Source organism: Chelonoidis abingdonii, chromosome 1, assembly GCF_003597395.2.
Source record: "Chelonoidis abingdonii isolate Lonesome George chromosome 1, CheloAbing_2.0, whole genome shotgun sequence".
Lineage (NCBI taxonomy): Eukaryota > Metazoa > Chordata > Testudines > Testudinidae > Chelonoidis > Chelonoidis abingdonii.
The window spans coordinates 136,584,409-136,608,490 of record NC_133769.1 but is presented as its reverse complement, the minus strand read 5'-3'; the positions used below and the strand labels follow the sequence as shown (position 1 = coordinate 136,608,490).

General features: G+C 43.3%; 1 protein-coding gene across 3 annotated transcripts; it reads left to right on the top strand.

Moving 5' to 3' along the window:
- The first annotated feature begins 1,372 nt into the window (after window positions 1–1,372).
- LOC116838036 (cyclin-dependent kinase inhibitor 1-like) lies at window positions 1,373–19,453 on the top strand. Of its 3 annotated transcripts, none has more exons than XM_032803010.2 (3): window positions 1,373–2,028; window positions 8,206–8,648; window positions 14,361–19,453. In XM_032803010.2, coding segments are annotated over exons 1-3 (513 nt in total). In that variant the 5' UTR covers window positions 1,373–2,026; the 3' UTR covers window positions 14,429–19,453. The 3 variants fall into 3 exon arrangements, with proteins under 3 accessions (XP_032658901.1, XP_032658903.1, XP_074926709.1); XM_032803012.2 differs by lacking the exon at window positions 1,373–2,028 and adding an exon at window positions 3,238–3,341; XM_075070608.1 differs by lacking the exon at window positions 1,373–2,028 and having other exon boundaries at window positions 8,168–8,648.
- Window positions 19,454–24,082: the final 4,629 nt, after the last annotated feature.

Below are 24,082 nucleotides of genomic sequence, written 5' to 3'. Positions count from 1 at the left end.
GTGTGTGAATCCTTAGGGGGTAGAAAATAAAAGTATGGCAAAAACTTTTAGAGCTTTGGCAAGAACATGGCCAATTATGATTATACCAAATCTATGGCAGCAAGTTTACTGGAGTGGCCTTTGTGTCCCATATCATTTCGTTCTCTCTCTCTCGCCATTCAAAACCTCTTTTATCCACTAATAAGCAGGATACTTGCACAGGACCACCTATGTCCCTTTAGCCTGCCTTGCCTGAGAATAAACAAAAGGAAGCTTCTGGTGCTCTGAGATTCTTCCCACTTTTCCAGCGTTTGAACACCAACCTAAAGATTCAGGAGAAGCAGGAAACAAAAAGTAGTAGATTTTTGTCTTACTAGTGAGTGCCAGGAACTCCAGAGCTGTAATTCTTCGGTGAACACCAAGTTCCTTGTTGATGTGAGGCAAGCCACTTAACACTTTGACCCCGATAAACAGCCTGATCTGTAAAATGAGGATAATATTTACCTACCTCCTACTTCTCAGGGACATTGGGAGGTTAATATTTGTAAAGCATTTTGAAGAGAAATAGTTCTATCTAAGTGCTGTTATTAAAACACAGAGTACTATATTGCTGATTATGATTATAAATAAATACATAGTTACATTTCATTGTGATTATCAAAGATCTATTCATTATTTTAATTATCAGTTTTCCCAAACTCAGATTTTTCTCCCTTTTTTTTTAAATAAAGGCAGGTTTTCCAATCTCTCCTCAATAAGTGCCATCAACATAGACACCAAAACATAGGCACCAAAAGTGCCATCAATAAACACAGACGCCAAAATGGACATTTAGCGGCAAAATAGCTCTTTGAGGTATGGATGTTATTTTCATATTTGTCAGTAAAGCACCTGGCACACTTTGGACAATCCAATGGTGTTGTTACTATTAAAAAGAGCTATATGTATTTAAATGAATTTGGGTAGACAGATTTTTTTAAGTGCGGAAACATGAAAATGAGGTAAAATTTCAGTGGAAAAAAACTGGGATTATCCCTTTGAAAATGATTACAACTGTTTTTAAAAAATCACATTTTTATCTGAAATTCTTTACCTTCTGTTGTGACAAATAATTCCTACAATTATTATACTTGAAAATTTAGAGAGAAAAAAGAATATCTTTTTCAGTGTTTGTGAATTTCAAAGCTTTTTGAATATTGTCACTTTCCCTTGCTCCTCTGCAGACTCTGTTGTTTGTATGAATCTTTCATGAGCAATCAGTGAGAAAAAAAAATTTAAAAAACAAGGAAAATGTGATTGTGATGCCTTCCCCCCTCCTTCTTCCACCTAAGCAAAGAGGGTGAGCGGCAGGATTGGTGGCTGAAACTATTTATTTAATTGTAATTGACTCGATTTCAACTTGATGGTGTTTCGCAAAAGGTAGTTGGCATCAAAAACATCCCAGCGAAAAACTGTCCCATCCTGAGTCACTCTCTGGGATTAATTTTTTCTCCACGTCCTGGATTGATGTTCCGCATCCTCCTCCTCTTTTTCCTCTGTAGCACTGTCCTCGCTGCCTGCAAGTGTTTGGCTTAGATTTGGCCTATTTGGCAACCACCAGCTCTTGAGGGGGAGCAGTCACGTTGCAGAGCCACGTGCCAGTACAGCGAGCGACTGGAAAGCAGCCCGGAATGTGAAAGTTAATCAGCCGAAGAGCAACAGCTTTACAAACTGCACATGAGGAAGGGCGGCCGGGCTGGGGGAGGGGGGAAACACGATGAAGAAGAGAGCAGCAGTAGACGACGGAATCTGTCCATTCTGCAGCCATCAGCACACAGCAGCAGGATAAATCGCCTCTCAGTCATTCCCTGCTGCTGGAGAGCCTTTGATAGGTGGTGAGGGAGGGGAAACCAAACATCTGGATGTCAACAAGACTCTTCTGTGAAGTCTGGAAGTGACAAGTGCCATCTTTCTCCACATCGGGGCAGCTGCGCCCCAGATCCGTGCGGGAAAAGCAAGCAATCCCCTTGTGGGAGAGGCAAACGTGACAAGCAGCGAGAGCCCCTGCATGTGAGTGATCTTCTCTTTGAAACTGACTAACGCAAAAGGTTTATAGAAGCGAATAACCAAAGAACTGCTGTTACTGTGCTTATAGCCCCAGGGTTCACTTGTTGACTAGATTAATGATTTCTGCTGCTAATGATAATAATTCCCCATACAGCACTGACTGCATCCTCTGATTATTTCAGTCTCAGCCTGAGTCCAAATTCCAATTCCCAGGACTGGGGAAAGGACCCTGCTTAACTAAACTTGGGAGACGCACATACAGATCCTAGTTTCACTTGTTGAATGACACTTGGAGCATCTGGTTTCCGTTCATGATTGACCAGATTTTCTCTCCCCTCCATCTTACGCTGTTTAAAGCCTTTCCGGCGTGCGTATGTGTGCTGGTGGCTGGGACTATGAAGGGATGGGCGGTCTGTTACACTGCCTGGGACTGGAGATGTCGCTGGAGTGAAGTCTAAGGCAACCATAGGGCCTGGATGGAGGACGAGGCGGAGGGAAATGGGCGCTCAAATCTGGCCTCACGTGGAAAATTTGAATCTTCCCAGGGGGAAATCCTATCCTCTTTTCAGTTTTTGTCCCTTAAGGAAACGCAAAAACACCTGAATCAAAACCCCAAACTAACCCCTCGTCGGTAGTCAGTCCTCTCCCGGGTCTGACCCTTCCGCCCCGCTGTGGGAGCAGTAAAATGGGGTGAATAAGTATGTACCAGCGCTGCCCAGAAAGAGAGTGGACGGATTGCTTTGCAACTAGACTTAATACGGGATCACTTGCTGATCGCTCGTGCGAGGTGTCACTCCAGAGGATCCCCACGGACTAGAGTGGAATTCCCCCGCGGAATGATCCTGGAGTAACTGAGATCAGGATCTGTCCCACTAATTAATTGATTATTATTATTCCCTCCTGCCACCGGTCCTGTTCCCTTCCGCCCTCCTTTGCTACTAGGAGTGTCTTTCCCGTGTAAATATTCGTTACCTCTCAATGTGCCCAGGCTTATTTATGTTTGCGGGGGGTAACTGAAGTCTAACGGAAAGAATCAAAGTACATTTACGATTTGTTTACAAATCGGGCGCGCCCGATGATGTTCTAGGCTTGATGTCCTGGGAATATCCTCCCCCCCGCACCCCCCCGTCCCCCACTGCAGCCTCCCGGGCAAAAGTGGCGCGTTTCGACACGGATCCCAGACGGTTTGAGAATCCCGCGTCAGGGCTCTCATTCAGGTGTGCGGGGCATTCCCAGCGAGCATGCAGCAAAGCAAACACGGTTGGTGGGGGAGAAGCAACCTCGGGGTTTAGTGTTCCGATTGTGGTTATAATTTAGTAAGTGTATTATTTGTTTTGGGGAGGGCGCGGCTGAGTTGTTTGTTTTTTTTTTTTGCTTTGTTGCTGTTTTTCTTTTACAATTACTTCACAAAATGTAGAAATGTAGCCCCGGCAGTAATCGTAGCAGTGGTAGCGAGCGTAACTAGTGACAGTCGCATTGCATCTTCCCCGGTAGCATCTGGTGGAGAATTGGTTTTATTTTTCACTCCGAATCGCAGGTGTATCGAAGGGTCTGGCGAAATACCAGTACACCCAGGGCGCTCCTATTCCCCAGTGCTAACTCGTGGGGAGGGGGGAGTCTTTGCAAAGTTGCTGACCAGACTCCTTATCATTTATATTTGTCCTTATCATTTGTCTTCTCCTTAATCGCCCCATGTAAAGTCTGTAGATGGGAGAGAAAGATATGGCTTGTTAGCTTAACAAAGGCAGGAATGTTAATTGCCTTTTTGACTTCCCAGAGCAAATATAGAATATATTTGTGTGCAGTCAGGTGCGTATTTGTACTTGTCTATGTGCAAGGAGCCAAAAGTCCAACAGGATATTACATTTGGTTCCCTCTAGCTGCGGACTTTCCCCTGGTGGGCAGGTGAGCTGGAAGAGGGTGCTACAAAAATCCGGATCCATCCCTATGATTCTCTTCCTTCTAAAGGGGCAGACTAGTAGGAAGGATGTAGGTTACATTTCCCCTAAAGTCTGCCTAAGATTTCCCATAGATTTCCCCTACATTCTGCACCCACGCAGGATCATGTCAAGTGCTCCTCCCTGAGAAAGTGTAGGCAAGGAATGGGGACAGTGTTTCATTCCTTTGACACAGAAGTAAAGAGGCCCAGGGGGCCGCAGCTCAAGGGGTACTTGGGGAACCTGATGCCCCTGTTGATGGGAACCGTGTGAACAGCAGAGCGATTGCAGCTGGAAACACCCGGAATACATGACTCGTTCATTCCCTAGCACTGGCGGCTGCGGGAGATCCGTTCAGCTGTTCTTGGAGAAGTCAGCTGTTCCCTTACCTAGTGTCTGAGGATATGTAAAATAACTCACACTCAGCCGCCTCCCTGCTGTCCTGAATCTGTGCAAGGGGTGAACCATTCAAGGATGAACTGTGGTGCACATGCCTTTGCTGAGGAAGCATGGCAGGCACTAGGCAAAAACTAGGGAGAAAGGAGAAGAGGTCAGAGTAATTTGAAATTAGTGAAGGTGGTTATGCCTTTGTATTCCTCTGGAAAAGGTAAAAAAGAGGCAGCCACCCACCCACCCTAATAATAATGATTTGTGTAGCTCTTATAGAGCACTTTCCATAATCAGTTCTCAAAGCTCTTTTCAAAGGAAGTTAGTATATTTATCCCATTTTACAGATGGGGAAACTGAGACACAGCAAAGTCTGGAATAGAACCCAAGACTCTTGAGGTCTAATTCAGTGTTCTGTGCAGTAGATCACATTACCTAATAGGCATGTTGTGTATCTGAAAAAATTGGACTTTCCAACTAGAATTTTAAATGAAACCCACACACACGCCATTATTATACTGAGGGAACAGTTCTCTGTAACAATGAGAATTTAATATTCCATCCAAATGTTTTTCCCCCCAAAAAATTATTTCAGTGTTTTGACCATTGATAAGAGCTGGTTGAACTATTTTGAAATTCAAATTTTTGACAAAATGTTCCATCAAAATTTCGAGGCAAAAAGAAGAATGTTAATGGAAATATGAATTAAATGTTGACCCATTCTCGTTGACATATAACCAGAAGGAAGTTAGAAATGGCCACCACTAATGCAGACCCCTGTTCTTCAACACTTACTTATTCAGGTTGACATCAACGGAGCTACCTGTGTGAGTAAAGACAATGCATGAATGGTAGATGCACAAATTTTTAAGATCTGAAGGGACCACTGTGTTTATCTAGTCCAACATTCAGTATAACACGGCAATTGGACTTCCCCGAATTAATTCCTGTCTGAACTTGAACATAACTTTTAGACAAACATCAGCACTTGATTGAAAAACTTCCAGTGATGAGAGGACAGGTCCACTGGTTGTTACTGCAACTCACAAAAATCAGTGGTCACGAGAAACTGAAGCGTACTGACCACAAAGATCAAAGTGCTAAATATGTTGTATGTAGAAGGTATTTCAGATTATTTTGTTTTTGCAGATTTGTAACACACAGAGTTTTACATGCAGAATTAACATGTGGAACTCATTGCCACAACGTACCTCTGACGTCCAAGGCTTAGCAGGTTTCTAGAGAAATGTTAGGGGTGAAATCCTAGTTCTATTCAAATCAATGAAGAAGTTCCAATTGACTTCAGTAGGGCCAGGATTCCAGTCTAGATATTTATATGAACAATGATAACATCTACAGCAATCAAATATGCCACAAGTTTGGCAAAGGTATGACCCCTCTTGATTCAAGGTATGAATGAAGACAGTAGGAAGAAACTTTCCCTAGGGAAAGGTTATTCTAGAATTACCCACTTCTTCTGAAGCAGCTGGTGTCAGCTGCTCTGGGTAAGTCTACGCAGCCCACAGCAGCAAGTCTCTCAGAGGCTGGGTCTGCAGGCGCAGGCTCCCAAGGCTCGTGCTATGGCACTCCCAGGGTCTGTCTACACTGCAGCCATTCCAATTACAATCTTGTCCACTATCCTAAGTATGCATTCAGGCAGCTAGACCCTCTTGTCACACATACCACCATGGCTACACTGTTATTTTTAGCATGCTAGCTCCATCAAAGCTAGCACATGTACATCTACCCAACCTGAAATTACAGCTCAGAGACAGGATATTGGGCTGACTAGACCACTAGTCCCATGTGGTATAGCTACTCCTGTGTTCCTCTAATCATAGACATGGGCGAGACAGAGTCTTCTCTAATTAATGTTATTTAAGAGATTCAAAAATGCTATTACCAAAGGTCAAAAATGTTTGAGAAATGCCATATTTTGTCTTTGCGAAATATAGCCCAAAGCCAACTTACAGTTCAGATGAGAAAAGTTTCTAATGCAAAAGATTATTTCCTGCAGTGCACTCACTACCTGTCCTTTCCTAATGTTGATGGATCACCTTTGAGTAAACTTAATTTAAACGGCTGGAAGTTTGGCACCAGACGGAAAAGGGACAGAGCAGCAGTGTGATGATTATTAGCTATAGTGACAACCAGCACTGCTAGGAAAAGTGAAATTGCCTTTTGAGATTTTGGACACCACCCCGGGGGTTTATTTTTGTTGCTGTATTTGCAGCTGCTTCTCCTTTATGGGCACAGAGGGCTCAGAGATAGCTCACAAAAGAGAAAATAAATGAAAACCATAATTTTTAGAGACAATAATATTTTGTTTCTATACTAGATATTTTCACATACAGAAGCACCAGGGGCTAGTAGTGGACTGAGAAGGTGGGAGTCTGGAATTATTTTGTCCCCTGGCTCTGCACTGATTGGATGCCCAGCTTTGGACAAATCACTTACCCTCTCTCAGTGTCCTATTCTGTATATCCTCCAGATTTCAGAGTGGCAGCAGCTAGATCCACTCTGTGGCTGGACGCTAATGCATCCCTAAAGCCGCATTAGCCTCTGTGCTCCCTCTGCCTCCATCTCCATGGCAGAACAATGATCCATGTTGAGAAAGAAATTGGATATCTTTCTAAAAGGTACGCTCTAGGCTCAACCAGAAGTTATGGATTTGATGCAGGAATTACTGGGTGAGGTTCTATGCCCTGTGTAATGCAAGAGGTCAGAGTAGATGACCATAATGCAGGGGATGCATGCCTCTGAGCAGCTTCCAAAAATCATATCCCTCCTCTCCCGCACAGTAGGAACTGCTGTGTGGCGAGTCCTCTGCACTCACCAACACTGAGATAGGATTTGCCCTTAGAGAGACAAAGACGGCATTTTGCTTTTATTTTTATCTGTAGATGAAAAACAGCCTTTCCCTCTCCCCACTTTATTCTAGATGGGAGAACAAAAAATTTCAGGAGAAGAGTTATATTTCTAAGTTTCTTTCAGCTAACAGTTTGGCTAATGCAGAGAGTAAATCAGAACAGTATCCCCGTTAAAATAAAATCACTGGCTTCGTCACTTCTCCCCATCCTAAGCTTTCTTTTTTTTCCCCCCTCTACTTATATTGGGATGTTTTTATCCCATCCTCTCCAGTGTATCTTCTGTTCTCCCTCTGTATTGTTATCCACTCTGTTGTTATGTATTTACCTAGCAGCCCCAGTCATGGGCCAGGATCCCATTGTGTTAGGTGTACAAACACAGAACAAAAAGACAGTCCCTGCCCCCAAAAGCTTGGGGTCAACTTTCCATTGTTCCTCAGGGACATTCTGTTTACTGCTAGTAAAGCTGTGTTTTACCTCACACTTGAACTATGCTGAAGTAGAAACACAGTGAAGACAAAACACTTTAGTTTTACCATCCAGTAAACTGGTGAGGTCAACCCCAGGGAGGGATATAGGGCTGACCTTGGTGAGTTTAAAACTAAAGTGCCTGGTTTTCACCGTCTTTACCTCACAGTTGTTAGTTACCCTGAAGTAAAAAATGCAGCTTTTTTAGCAATGAAGACAAAGCCTCAATCTCCATGATGAACAAGCCAACCCCCTCACTAGCTCTACATGAAGCCCTCCACAAAAAAGAGAGGGAGAAGCCCTCCCCCTCCACAGCAAATACAGCATTGGCTGAGGCTCCAGTCAACATAGTCCACTGAAGTCAATGAGAGTTTTCCATGAAGACTGGAGATTGGCAGAAGTTTTCCCAAACAGTTTCCCAACATTTCCTGTAAGAGGATCAGAAATACCCTAACACTTGCAACATCCCCCATAGAGCATGTGATGCCTGATGTGTCTGATGATCTTTCTGTCTCTGGCAGGGAATCATTGCTCTGTACGCTCGTTGGTGAGCGGTGGATTGGAGAGCAAATGGAGTGGAGACCAGTGAAGGCAAACCGTGTACGAAGGAACCTCTTCGGCCCTGTGGACCATGAGCAGCTGCAGCAAGACTTCCAGCACATGCTGCACAGCAGCATGGAGGGAGCCCAGCAGAAGTGGAACTTTGACTTCTTGCGAGACATGCCAGCTGAGGGGCTCCTGCAGTGGGAAGAACTACAGAGCCACGATGTCCCGGCCTTTTACCACAGTTGTGTGGTGAGTGAGGCTCGCAAGCCATTGAAGCCCTTGAACCAGGGCATAGTCAAGGAGGTGAAGACTCACCACTTTGCCACAGTGACACTGACTGAGAACCCCAAAGTTGCCAAGAAAATGTCAGGCAAGAAGAGCCAAGCAGGGAAGAAACGAAGACAGACATCCTTGACAGGTGTGTGAGATTTGTACTCTATGCTGTTCAGTGGGTCAGAACTAGCTCTGAGAGCTTCACAGGAATTTAATCCTGATAGGCCTGTAACTAGCCTTGTCTTATACAAAAAACACTTCAAATAAATCAGATGACATTCCTGATGCAGACATATTAGGAGATCTTATCATGTGCAGTTTACATACGAGACAATTAAGCTGATTTTCAAAAGGGCTGTACACCTGCAGCTCCCACGGGCATCTGTGGGATTTGTGAATGCTCAGAAGTCTGAAAATCAAGCCAAATAAGAGTATGGTTGCTCTGTCAAACTTAGGCCTGGTCTACATTAAAAAATTAGATTGACTTAGCTAGAGTGCTTAGGGCTGTGTAAACTTTTGCATCCTGAACACCATAATTAGGTCGAGCTAAGCCCCGGAGTAGACATGGTCAGATCAGTTGTTCCATCAACCGAACTACCGTCTCTCAGAAAGGTGGATTAACTGCACTGATGGAAAACCTCTCTTCTATCTGTGAAGGAAGCATCTACACTGTGGTGCTAGAATGGCACAGCAGACGTGGCCTTAGAATAGGTGGGAGAGACTAGGCAACTAAAGGGAAGGGGGCGATGAAGAATAGTTAAGATGACTTGTCCAAGGGCAGCCTGGATCTCAAGTTGGATTGGCCAGCAAGACAGTATGACTTTCCCCAATTCTTTTCACAGATCTGCATAGTTAGCCATGTGTGCTCTTCCCAAAGTGCTGTCTGAGACACAGTGGGTCAAGCAGAACCAGGGGAGGAGGAACAGGAACCAGAGAAGGTTCATGCTAACTTCAGTTTGGATAGGATACTGAGTGAATGCATCCAGGAACTGTAAGAGCAGACCAGTCTTAAACCAGGCAGGAATCCAGAAAAGGCCAGCTTTTGAAGTGCTGAGCACCCGTAACTAGACACAGATTTTCAAAGGAGCTCAGATCACATTTAGAGTATGTTTCTACACTGGGATCAAGTTAGACTGCTAAATAGCAATGTGGACGTTTTTTCATGGCAGTGGCTTGGGTTACCCACCCAAGTCCAAGACCACTCAACTCACTGTGTCTGAGCTTGGGCAGCTAACCCAAGCCACCAGCCATGCCACAACGTCAACACTACTATTTTCAGCATGTTAGCTTGAGCAGATCTAGCGCAAATCTCTCTGCCTGCGTTGAGAATCGCACCTCCCAGCCGCAGTGTAGACATACCCTTTGGCACCAACACCAGGGCAAAATTTTCAAAAATACTCAGCACCCAGCCACTTCTAGTGTGACACTTATCGCCAGGTTGTTAAAAAGTGCTCAGCACCCAGCATGCTACGCAGCATGCTGAAAATCTCGCCACTTATTTTTATAGATAAATGGCAGCTGAGATCTTTTAAAAATCTACCCTAATTGTGAGTGCTGAGCAATTTTGAATATCTTATCCTGATTATATTTCATTTATCCACACAGGGATTTTGGTTGTCCTGGACTCCTGAACAAAAGGATTCTTTCTAGCCTATATGGAGAGGGGGAGTCTAATGAGAAGTACCAGCCTGAAATTGTCAAAAAGGATAATTAAACTAAGACATTAGGAAACTTATTTTGAATAGTGATGCAGATCAGACAATAGACTAATTTGCCAGGAGAGGCTATGGTATAAACTGAGTGCAAGCAAACAATATGTGTTTTAAGACAGCCAAATGTAAATGTGTATGTCTAGGAACAAAGAATATAGGCCATATTTACAGGGTGGGGAACTATATCCTGGGAAACAGTGACTCTGAAAAAGATTTAGGGTCATGGTAAATATTTAACTGAACATGACAGCAGGGCTAATGTGATGCTTGGTTTCATAAATGGGTGAATCTCGAGTAGCAATAGAGAGGTTATTTTACTCTCCGTTTGGCACTGGTGTGACCATTGCTGGAATACTGCATCCAGTTGTGTCCACAATTCAAAAAGGATGTTGATAAATTGAAGAGGGTTCAGAGAACAGCCATAAGGTTGATTAAAGTGTTAGAAAACATGCCTTGTAGTGATAGACTCGAGGAACAAAACCTATTTAGCTTAACAAAGAGAAGGTTAAGGGATGACTAGATTACAGTCTATAAGTACCTACTTGGGGAACAAATTCTGATAATGGGATCTTCAATCTAGCACATACAAATCTAACATGATCCAATAGCTGGATGTTGAAGCTACACAAATTCGGACTGGAAATAAGGTGTAAATTTTTTGACAGTGAGATTAATTAACCATTGGAACTACTTACCAAGGGCCGTGGTGTAGTCTTCATCATTTGCAATTTTTAAATCAAGGTTGGAAGTTTTTTCTAAAAAAAATATGCTCTGTGGATTATTTGGGGGAAGTTCAATAGTCAGACTAGATGATTACAGTGGTCCCTTCTGGCCTTGGAATCTATGAGTCACCATCATTAGCGAGGTTCAAAATGGACTCTTAGTGATGAGAGGACAATCCTACACCAGAGCACAGGACAGAGATACTTAATGCACTTTTCATCTCCAAAGCACTTTGCAGGCATTAACTAATTAACAGCATAATATAACTGTAGCAGTACATGGGCATTATTCAGACTTCAGTGTGTTGGAGGGTATCACTATTCAGTTGCAAATCTCTGTCTAGCAGTGTAAGAGCAAATTATGCAAATATTTCCAAGGGATATTTTCTTCCATTCTGTTTGCCCTGGTAAACATTTCAACAGGGGATGTGGAAACCAAAACAGCAAGTTGCACAGCTTAACACTTTCCTATATGTGTTTTTACAAGGGACAACTTGTTGTTTAGAAATTGGTCCCCCAAGAATTCTGGATGCAATGAAACTGATCTATCAGTATATTCTGCCTATTTTGGTGGGGCTTTGAGTTTGTTCCATTTCTCTCTCTCTCTATTTCCCTCATAAACACCCATTTATCCTCCATATCACTGCCTCCACAGTACATCAAAATCTCCCATCAAGATCTGAAGACCTGTACTCTGCTCCCTCTGGAACAAGATGCAACTAATCAGTGTGACAGCTGGATTAGTCATCTAGAGTGATGCCTACCCCAGGGGCCAAAACCACTCTCTGTACCACACTCCCAACCTCTGTCATCCCAGAGAGTGTGTACTAAACTTTAGACGAGTTTTGAACACAGGTATCTGCTATCTCATTTAGTCAAGCAGAACTCAGTAATGCTTTGCATTAAAGTCCTGCAATGGTACATTTAATTTACACTATAAAAGACAGCAGTGGTCTGGTTAAATAAATATCAAAGTCTTCAAAACCAACATGGGTTCTGTGGACACTGGAGCCACCAGAATGGGAGGAGCTGAAGCCTTCTCACTGTATCTGACTCCTTGGGCAAGGAGAGTTAATTAACCAGTAAAAATGCAGTTTTGCCATATTCCCAGCTCATTTGACACATGCATACCATCAGATCCAGCCTCTCTTCTGATTCCATGAGAGGGCTTCACAGCTGCAGATCTACAATACAGCTAGGCTTTATTCTGACCTTTTCCAGGAACTGAAGTGAGCTGTCTTTTTTGTAAGCCGGATTTCAAGATGCATCAGTGGCCAGAGCTAGAGAAGGAGCCAAGGGAAGGGAAGACATTTTCCATGCAGCATCAGCCTCCCACTTTCACATGCCAGCTCTCATCCTTTTGTTTTCAGAGCACTGTGGACTTGACTTTGGTCATGTCTACACTATGGGTGCTACAGCAGCACTACAGTTATGCCACAGGAGTGCCATAGTGTAGATGCTTTCTATAGTGATGGAAAGGTTTAAGCCAGCTCCCTTGAGTGGCAGTAGCTAGGCTGATGGAAAAACTTTTCTGCTGACTCATTTGTGTCTACACAGGGAGTGAGGTTAGGTCCATCTACTGGATTAGTGGTTTCAAGGTACTGGGTAAAATTTTCAAAAGTGACTGGTCTACACTACAAAGTTAGGTTGAGCTAGCTACATCACTCAGGGGTGTGAAAATTAACCCCCCGAAAGATGAATTTAAGCCCACCTAAGCCCCAGTGTCATCACCATGAGGTTAATGAAGAGTTCTTCCATCGACCTAGCTACCGCCTCCCAGGGAGGTGAATTTATTACAGCAGTGGAAGAACCCCTTCACTACAGCAGTGCAACTGTGCCGCTGTAGCATTTCTAGTGTAGACATACCCTTAGGCACTTAGAGCCCAGATCTTCAAAGGCATTAGGTCCCTAACTTCCATTGAAATCAATGTAAGTTGAGCACTTAAATTCATTTGAGGATCTGGTCCTAAGAAGCCTTAGTTCCACTGACTTCCATCAAGACTTTGGCTCCTGCATGCACAAGACCCTTTTGAAAATGGAACTTGTGCTCCTAAATTACATAGATGCCTTTGAAAATGTTACTCTTGCTAAAATTCACCATTGATGAAAGTGAGGATAACACCAATGAAGTCACTTATGAATTTGACCCACCAAGTATAATTCACAATATATCTCTCCTCCCCAGTACAAACTGGAGGACAGTATATATATAAAGTCTCATGACTAGAAGAATTAACAGTTGTGAGGATTATACTTCGTGAGAGCTCAGATATCCCACTTATTATTGTTACTCCTCTCCCCTTATTCCCCACCAAGAACTTCATGTGACATTTGTAGGCCCTTTTTCCCTCATGAATTAGCTGCTCAGACTCCCAACAATATGTGGTATTAATTTGGATCACCTCTATACATATTATCCTCATCATAAATCTACCAGCAGAACTTAATGAAATTGGATGCAGGAGTGTCTTTGCAGAACTTGGCTGTAAAAACCTGTAGAATTCCAGAGAGTGTCCTCTGCCAGTAGTATTCTCTGTAGAAATGAATACAACTGTAAGCTGCTAGGACTCCATGAATATTTGCTGCATACATTGCCATTTTGGTTATGTGAGAAAGTGAAGTTAAAACATCATGAGGGCCAAATCCTCAGCTGGTTTAAACTGGAATAGCTCTATTAAAGCCAATGGATCCAGTTTACACCAGCTGACGATGTGGATCCCTACCTGTAAATGTGAGTAAACTTTCAATTTAATTTCAGCTAAATTTGTCCTGTTAACTACCTGAAAAATGTCTTTGTTTCTGTGTTAGAAAAAAAATCACTACTTAGTGTTTCCACAAATTATGGAAAGCAGGTCATGGTTCCGTTGTTAGGTTGAGTTTTGCACTTGAAGCAGGAATTAAATCACTTTGCTATGGATGAAGAATACAGAGTATTTTCCCCATAATTACAGCCCTTACTCTCTGAGTACAGAATGAATAATAATTCGGTGTTATTGCAAGGTTATATGCAGTCTTCTTAGAGTTCTTATTTGATGTAATAAGTAGAATGTTATTAGCAAAGTTCAGCATAATTCTCATTCTTCTGATGTTATTCTAAACTGCAGATCTTTTTTAAGGTGGCAAAAGAGCACTGAAAAACAACTATTTCTGACCAGAAAACACTACTGTGCTGGATCTAAAAATCAGAGAGTAAAATGTTACATTGCTCAGCTTATATAAGAGAGTCCAAAGTCCTTTGATCTGTGCTGAATAAAAGCCAGCACATTTCCTTTGTTTGTTTGGTATTACATAGCTTTATATGGAACATACTAAAGGTATTAGTTTTGTTCCCTCGTGGGCCTTAGAGAAACCTACCTGACACTTCTTTAAAACATCATTCACCACTTCAGCAGTTTCTAATTCTGTTTGTTTGCTATTCTACAGATTACTACTCAGCTCAGAAGCAAGTCAAAACTAACACTCAAGCTGCTGCAAAGAATTTGGCTTTCTGAAATGAAACACAGGATTGATCTGCACTAAAGATGTTATAAAGAGCTGCCAAGTTTATTTGACATTCAGAAATTGTGTGTGCAGGCTACAAATGCTTGAGGGCATCACATGGATTGATATATTCATGAAAGAACTGATGGAAAGTCTTATAAACACAACAAAACTCGCATTGGAATGAAGTTAAACTGGAAGCCCCTTTGCTAAGGGTCACTAGCCTTAAAGGTGTTGGTAAGCAAATTTGGAAATGTTACAGGAATTGGCTAATAGTAGCAACTTAACCACTTGCGTTTAAAAAAATACTGCATATGAGAAAGCAGTGAACATAAGGTTAAACAGCTGTACAAATGTACTGCTATGTTTGAACATGTCAAAATATGATCAAGACCATATGATGTTTCCGATTTTGTATATTTTACATCTTTAATGTATAGCTTGTTCTCTATTTCTAAGAGTGATGGCTTATCCAATCAATAAGCTTCAACAGCTAAACTTTACAGATCTGATTTTTTAAAAAAAGTTCCCAACCCAACCTACAATTTTTAAGGTGCAAAATTGTGATTACACTTTTGTACCCACAACTATTTGTGGACATAAATGGTGGCATTTATGTGACAAATTCTCTGCTGCTGTAAATGGACACAGCTGTATTTACTTCAGCGGAGTTTTGTCCATTTACATCAGCAGAGAATTTCATCCTATGTGTCTGTCTACTTGACTGTGTTAAAAAATCATGGTGTTAACATGTGACTGTTGTAAATGTATGTCTGCAAATTTGCACCCATGAAATCAAGGATCTTATGTTAAAAATCATTCCCTATATCTGCTGGGGCAAATATAGCCTTCATTTTCACCTGTGCAACTCCATTGAGGCCAATGCGTGTGTGAAAATGAGAGCAATATTTGCCCTGTTGGCACAGTGTTTTGTAATGCAGGTTACTATGGAGACATTTGGCTAGATTCATAAAGAAACGTAGGCATGGTGATGCTCAGCATCATCACACCTAACTTTTAGGTTCCTAGGAACTCTCTAGGATTCACAAAGCCTGAGTTCAGTGCCTAGACTCCCTGTACAGTGAATGGAGAGAGATAGGTGCCTCAGAATTGGATTCACAAAAGCCAGCAGGCTAGGCAGCTCCTTGCCCATGCTAGCCATTGGGAGATGCCAAAATTAGGGGGGAGGGGGTGATAAGCTGCACTCCTGTCAGTGAGATGGGTGTTGAAGTCTGGGCTGCAGAGAGGTACCTCATTTGGCTTCCGATTCTTATGTGCAAACCCGCTTTTGGGGTTAATCTACACTGCTTTAGCAAGATTTTGGGGGGTCAGGGGAAAACCACCCACATAACTTTGAGCCCAGTGGTTTGGGCACTCAGAGGTGGTAGGTCCCAGTTCAAAACTCTTCCCCCCATAAGTGAAGGTGGGACTAGAACTGGGGGTTCCCACATCCCAGGTATAAGCACCCTAACCACAGGGCTAAAACATTGGAGGGAGGGCCTCCTCTTTGCTCACCTCCTGCCATTTTGTGTATTCTCGTGTATAGGGGCCCAATCCAGTAGGCAAGCTCTGAAGATGCTTACCAGATTGTGCCCTGCAGGAAAGTTAGGCAGAGGAACTCCTGTCTTTCCTTGGTTCATGCATCACTCTGGAGTTAAGTATCTGGATGCCTGGCATGGGGTTGCAGTGTGCATGCTCAGAGGAAGAGCCATAGGTGCCTAGGGAATATTTCCTGCTGAAATGTAGGTGCTGAGTGAGTTTAGGCACCTACAGGATTTGGTGGCAGCTGGGACTGGGATGGGATTTGTGAATCCTATTGTTGCCTGATTCTGGGATTTAGGCACCTAAAGTGGCAGTTAAGCACCTAAGTCCTTTTATGAATTTAGCCCATTGTTTTTTTATTTTTATTTTTTAAGCCCACACCATGGTGTTTCCATTACTATTTAGGATTTTTAGGCAAGAAGAGAAAAAGTTAGTTTAATAGCACTCGCTCATCTATCCCTCTTGGCATTGCATGGATTATTATTTCTAGGCATTTTTGTACCACACACACTTCCTTTCTATTTCCCTTCTCCACTCCACCCACCAATTTGGATAATTGGATTTTATGGCTCTTGGCACCCAGTATATAAAATGTAAAGAGAAACCTACAAAATATACATGCTACATTATTCTTGTTCATATGGACTTGAGTAAGTTGCTGTGTTTCACAAACGAGTTTGGAAAGACCGCTGTGATTTGGGCATTTTTGAAATTACACAGTGATTGAGAACTGCTTTTTGCCTAAAATCTAAATATACGAAGTCTTGTACAGTAGATTTTGTCTGGGTATATGTATATTTGTGTATGCTATACATATGGGATCCAGTTTATACATGTTCACACAGATACTACATGCAACACCAAGACAGGATAATTATTTTTCCATAGCAGCAGTGACGTTTAGATGTAAACAACAGTTCATTAAAGCTACCAAAATATACCCAATTTTAATGAGAAAAGGCAGTGAATCAAGCCTGTTCCTGTACGTGCTGAGCTACGAGCTCTCAGCAGGTTGCAGGCATAGGTGCTGAAACTAGGAGTACAGAGGGTGCTGCTGCACCCCCTGGCTCGACGTGGTTTCTACCGTATACAAGGTTTACAGTTTGAGTCAGTGGTTGTCAGCACCCCCGCTATACAAATTGTTCCAGCACCCCTGGTTGCAGGGTCTATATTTTCAAATCCAGGCAAGTGAGAGTCAAGAGAAATTATTTCTCTTTTTAGTCTTTGACTTGGGAACCACAGAAACAAAGGGCCCAATCCTGCTCCTACTAAAATCAATGGGAGTTTTGCGCAATGGAGTCAGGATGAGACTCCAAATGGAAAATATTGTAAGTTAACTGAGTGTGTGTGTTTGTGTGCTCAGCAATCCTGTTACAATAGAGTTTCCGTGCTGGGAAATAGTATGTTTTCTTACTTTTGGTGATGACTCAGACAAATCTATTTTTTTAAGTGTGTGATTTTCTCTGATTTGAAAAAAAAATTGCACAGCCTTATGTTTTCTGTGTGTTTGTGTGTTTTTAAAATCAGACCGACGACACTGTGTACCTTCTTGTTTTGCAGTGATGTGCTAAGCAGCCTTATTTTCTGATCAGTATGACAGGAGCTGCACAAAAAAAAGACTGTACATCTGTCATGCGCAAGGTTACCATGATGTTGCCTTGTTTTCTTATAGGAGAAAAGGGATACCTCTTTTAGAGGAAAATTATGATAGCTTGTCAGGAATTGAGCTTGTCAAGGTGTGAGACTGCAGGTTAGAATTTAGCCCACCCAAATTTCTAACATCTCTGCCAGTTATGATTGTGAATATTAGCTCAGAATGTTATAGTTAATAAAAAAAATCTGCTGGCAAGATGCAGGGATATCTTGTGGCTTGATATCTGTATAATTTTTAAAGTTTCTTAATTACACAATATTGTAAATGAGGGTACAATGTACAGAAAGAAAAAGTTTTATTTTCTTACTGCTCCACTCCATGGTGGGTGCAGTTAGGATGTCCTGATACTAAGTAATATAGGACCAGATGCTCAGCTAGTGTGAATTCTTGTAGGTCACTGAACTGCGATGGAGTTTATACCAGCAGAGGACCTGGCCAGAGGTATTTTGCACTGGCGCCTTGTGTTACTACAGACCGGAAGTTGATGACAAGCAGCTAATCAATTGCATACATAGGCTGCCTCCTCTCTCTGTGCACAAATTCATATGAGTACTGCAATAGCAGCCGTGCAGGTACTGCTGAGAATGACAGCAGGCCTCTGATTGGTTGCTGAGGTTTGTCATGCATGGGATAGAGAACAGACCATTCGAAATCTTTTATTCAGTAGTTAACATTCTGATGGAGAGGTATTTTAACAAGGAAACGTGGAGTCAACATCTTTTTTTTCCCTTTTATCCTGTGAATTGCACTTTCCTGTCAAACACAATTTAGAATTTTCTTTACAGAGAGATTTCAGTAGTAATACCTAATAATAATACCAAGCAGCAAAAAATAAAATAATTAAATGGGCCCAAAACATTCCCAGTCTTTAAATGTATGGGAAAGGAGGCAGACCCACTTGAATTTAAGCAATATACTGTAGCTTTAGTATATGTTTAGTTCCATTTAAGTATACAGTGCTCTGACTGAACTAAATATAATACAGTAATGAAGCTGTTTGAGGCATATTTGCTGACCATTGACTTTGATTGGCTGCCTGGGTGTATGACACAGACCAACAATCAAATCCCCAAGTAGCACTTTTTCATAAGGAGATGCAAGATGCTGTGTTCTGGAACTGACATAAATTGGGCATTAAAGAGGTGGTAGCAGCACTGTTTCAAGCTATCTTAAATGTACTTCTGATTACACAGCTGAGGGGGAACTGAATCAGGAATCCATGATATTTAATTGTTTTAACCTCCACCTGTTAATAAATAGACAGCTAATCCCTCTGAGCTCCCTTTCTCAGGTATAGATCATTTCATTCAAGTCCTTTGGCGGCAATTGAGGAAATGGGGCCACATCAGCAGAATAGCCAGGAAAAGTGACACTAGATGCTTTCGGTTATTTTCAGGATAGAACAAATAGAGCTTTCTTCTACAACTTCTCTGCAACTATCATAGGGACCCTTCTGTAGGTCAGTATTGTTTTTCTGGAGAACCTATGGATGAGTTACAGTAGACACCTATATTCTACCATTAGCTTTTGGATCTTTATTAATGGGTGGGTGGAGGGACTTATTTATTCCAAAGCTTGTGAACTGCTGTGAGAAAAGTGGATTTTCTCCATTCAAATGGCAAATCTAATGGGTCAACAAGTGCATTCTGAAATTCAGAGGGTTTATGTTATACAAGGTACTTTCTTTCAGGTATTAATTTTGCTTTGCTTGGAATGTTATAATACTGTAGGTTCAATGCATTTCAATGTAAGAGTGTTGATGTGTGAAGTGTTTGGTTGTCAACTGTGGATATTTGCAATATCATAAATAAAAACTGGTTCATTTCTTGTGTTTTTTTACAGCAAACGAGACTGAGTTGTCCTCTTTTCAGGCACTTTTTTTTTGTTTCTTCGCAACTCTGATTTGGACTCTATCCACTTTCCCCCCAATACCGTTCTGCTTTCACAATGCATCACTGACACAAACAAAACATCAGCACGGCATTTGGGGTCATTTAAACTCAGCTAATCTAGAATCCAGAAAAATGGACTTTGTCTCTCCAGTGGGTCTTTTCATATTTTCCCACTGAAGCATCACAAACATAGGTGCCGAGTGGCTATGGCTAGAGGGGGTTTAGTCCCTCCGCCCTCAATCTCTGTCTTGCCACTCCACCACTGCATGTAAGCCCAGCTTGGCCAGTAACGGCCCATGTCCAGCAGGATCAGGACGGACTCACAGAGTAAGGGCCCCACCTGTGCATGGGCGTGTGCATCACATGAATCCGTGAGAGGCTCCACCAAACAGCAAGAGCCCATGGGCCAGAGAGGGAAGCCAGGCCCAGCCTCACAGGACAGGTGCCGCTGCTGCAGGGAGAGTCTAGGGTGGGCTAGCTCTCCAAGCCCTCCCCTGCCTCCACTCTTCACTAGGCTGGGATAGAGCCAGCAAGCTCCCACACGGTATGCACTGGAGAGTGGGAACTGACACACACATGCAGCACGCAGTTGCCTGCACATAGGCTGGGGACTCAGCCCTGCCGCTTCCCCCCCGCCCCCCCGAAAGAATAGCCGCCTACAGCTTGGGTGACCAGATGTCCCAATTTTATAGGAACAATCCCAATATTTGAAGCTTATTCTTCTAGAGGCACCTATTACCCCCCACCTCCTGTCCCAATTTTTCACACTTGCTATCTGGTCACCCTATGTGTGGGTGCAAATAGTGAATCAAAAGTGAATCAGAAGCCCATTTTTCTTTCCTTCTCTTAGCAGATATGTTTTTGCTGAGGAACCGCTGCCTTTCTAATGGTCTCAGCGATCCTCCAGTTACCCCTGGCATGAAACACTACCATCAGGTGTTACACTAAAATTAATTCAAATTTACAAAGGCTGGAGCGCTAGCCCCTGGGTCCTGCACAGATTCCCACACTCATAGTTATAGCTCACCTAGGGTGACCAGATGTGCTGATTTTATAGGGACAGTCCCAATTTTGGGGGCTTTTTCTTATATAGGCTCCTATTACCCCCCACCCCATCCGGATTTTTCACATTTGCTGTCTGGTCACCCTAATCTCACCTGACTAAATCTTCCCTGCGGTTTCATTTGGCTATGACATTTTTCACTTCCTGCCCTAACCTGCTGCAGAGAACCTTAGGGACATATTAAGCATCTGCCATGTTTTACCTCAGAAGTGGCTGCACTTCAATATCAAATGAAGTGTTTCACATTTTATATTATATGCACACACATGCTTATTAATTATTACTATATTGCCTATAGGTCAGTGGGAGCTACTGGGCAGATAGCACTTTTGAAAATCAGGCAGTTACCTAAACATGGTTTAGGAGCCTAACTTTAGGCTTTTGCTTTTGAAAATCTTGGCCCAAACCATTCTTCCTCTCACAAAGTAGTGTGGGTAAATAGCAGAGCCAAGTGTATTACCTTTGATGGCAGTCACCTGCACTCTGCCCATTAAAACATCTCCTCTGAGCAGTTTCAAACAGCTGCCAATGTGGAAAAAAAAGAAGACACACACACACACATATACGCCTGCTAAGTAAATATATCCTTCTTCATCTCCTCACCCTGCACAAATCTGAAATTTCTCCCCTAAAATTACATTGGCCAGAAGCCAAAGATAGTATGTAGTCTTGGATCAATGGCAGATTGAGGTAACTTCAGAGTTAGAAAGGAGTGACCTATATCACTGGAAAAAGGAACTTTCCAACTTCCTGCTGGGATACATAGTACTTGCTTCTAGTCCTGGAAAATCCAGAAATACCAGACCCTAAAATCACTATGTTATTTTATACAGAATAATTTTTTGGTAATTTTTAGAGGTTTAAACATGTTGTTATTAAATCAAGTCATGTTTGTAAAGCGACGTCTTCACTGCAAAAAATGATCTGCAGCAGTGAGTCTCAGAGCCCAGGTCAACTGACTCTGAAAAGGTGCGTTTCAGACCCCAGGATCCAGCCTGAGCCCCAGTGTCTACACTGCTAGTTTTTGACCTATAGCTCATTGTCCCTGAGTTAGTTGGACCTGGTCTCCAAGACTCGCTACCAGTGGTCTTTTTTTGCAGTGTAGACACACCAAAAGGCACTTCAGGATTCATCTGGATGACAGGCGCCATCTAAATCCCAAATGATCAAATCAGTATTTATGAATTTATCCAACTTGTTGAAAAGTGGCCATTTTTGACACTGGCACTACCGGAACCCAGCTTAACAGACAATCTTTTGGCAGGGGGCTAGGAGAGATGGAAGAGTCTTTTTGTTTCTGAGGAAGGGGGAAAGAAGGGGTAGAAGTGGGTAAGGGAGTGAAAAATGATTTTCCTTGGTTCTGGTGCCCTACTAAGGAGCACTAAGAAAGAATAAGCCCAGATCCTCAAAGGTATTTCGTTGCCTAACTCCTATTGAAATCATTGGAAGTTAGGCACCTAAATACATTTGAGGATCTGGGCCATGTTTGTAGCACTTTGAGGATTAAAGAATGTAGGAAACTGGTTTCCCTTATGTTAGCTACAGCATCACAACTAAGGGCACTATTCAGCAAAATGCCTTTTTAATGTTTGTAACAAGTACACCTGTATCTATAATCTGCAAAAATCCAGTTCTGTGTGCTTCCCCTGCCCTCTCAAATAATCACAATGGACTTTAAAAAAAAATATATATATGGGAAAATCCTTTTAAAATGTGTGCCAGATACCATGACAGTCACCATGTAAAGATTTCACAAACAAACAAACAACATACGCTTTGGTATTCTCTTGCTTTTGAGCAGATGTTTATATAAACCAATTGCAATGGATATTAATAAATACTACAACACAGCTATATTAAGCTTAGGGTTGCCAGGTGTCTGGTTTTCGACCGGAACACCTGGTCGAAAAGGGACCATAGCAGCAGTTAAAAGTCTGGTTGGCAGCACAGGCAGGCTCCCTACCCGGCTCTGCGTGGCTCCCAGGATACTACTGGCATGTTCAACTCCTAGGCACAGGGGCAGCCAGGAGGGCTCTGTGCACTGCCCCACACTGAGCACGGGCTCCACAGCTCCCATTGGCCAGGAACCACAGCCAATGGGAGTTGCAGGGGTGGTGTCTGCAGGTGGGGGGCAGCGCGCAGAGCCACCTCAACGTGCCTCTGCCTAAGTCAGAGGGACATGTCACCGCTTCTGGGGAGCCACTCGAGGTAAGCATCACCTGGAGCCTGCACCCCTTCTCCCTGCTGCATCCCATCCCCCTGAGCCCTCTCCTGTACCCAAACTCCCTCCTGGAACCCATACCCTGCCCCCCAAATTCCTGTCCCAGCCCAGATCCTCCTCCCACACTCAAACTCCCTCCCAGAGCCCACACCCCAACCCCCTGCCCCAGCCCAGAGCCCCCTCCTGCACTCTGAACCCCTCAGCTCCAGCCTGGAACCTCCTCCTGGAGCCTCATCTCTGGCCCCACCCCAGAGCTGTCACTCGCAGCTGAAGCCCTCACCCCTCCTGCACCCCAATCCCCTGCCCCAGCCCTGAGCCCCCTCCCCCACTCCAAACCCCTCAGCTCCAGCCTGGAGCCACAGATCCTGCACCCCCAGCTGGAGCCTTCACCTCATCCCTCACTCCGACCCCCTGCCTCAGCCCTGAGCTCTCTCCCACACTCCTAACCCCTCAGCCCCAGCCTGGAACCTCTTCCCCTCATTCCTGGCCCCACCCCAGAGCCATCACTTCCAGCCAGAGCCCTCACCCCTCCTGCAGTCCAACCCCCTGTCCTAACCCAGTGAAAATGAACTAGTGAGTGAGGGTGCAGGAGAGCAAGCGAGGGAGGGAGGGAGGATGGAGAGAGCAAGAGCGGGGCTTTGGAGAATGGGCGGGGCAGGGGCAGGGCCTCGGGGAAGGGGCGTGGCAAGAGTGTTCTCTTTTCTGCTATTAGAAATTTGGCAACCCTAGTTAAGCCACATGCTAGTTGTGTCAAGCTCTTTCCTCCAGGAGCACATCTTTTGCTGGGACAAGGCAATGTTAAAAAGCTATAAATCTTTTACCAAGCCAACAGAGCACATTTCTTCACTTAGATTAAGAGCATTGTTTGAATACTTGTGGTTGCACAATTTGTCCTGTTTCTTTTCTTTCAGCCATGCTAAACAATGAAGTGGCAACATTGTGCTATTATGTAGGAGGGCTGATATGATGCACTGCAGGAGATTTTTAACTTGCCTGCCGCAAATCAGGATTATCCCTTTTACTTTTCCACAAATCTTTCCAACTTGATTGCTATTATTACACATAATTTTCCTGTAGTCTTTTCAGGACACTTCACACAACAGAGCAAAAACCATATTAATCACAAAAATGTTGGGCTGAGGGTCAAATAGCCAGGAAAGGCTGCTACCAGGTTGGCTTCCCCTACCTCCAGGCAGCCACTAACAGCACAACTTCCACTATTGCTGCTCCAAACTGCAGCTGCAAAGTTTGCTAGAGTAGACAAGCTTCTGAATACTACTGGAGAGGGCCCGT

What these genes read in the sequence shown, in the direction of transcription:
- LOC116838036 (XM_075070608.1), top strand. Translation starts at nt 8,168, where the DNA reads ATGCCTGATGTGTCTGATGATCTTTCTGTCTCTGGCAGGGAATCATTG. An exon ending in AAGACAGACATCCTTGACAG is followed by an intron (nt 8,649 to 14,360) that starts GTGTGTGAGATT and finishes GCTATTCTACAG; the next exon opens with ATTACTACTCAGCTCAGAAG.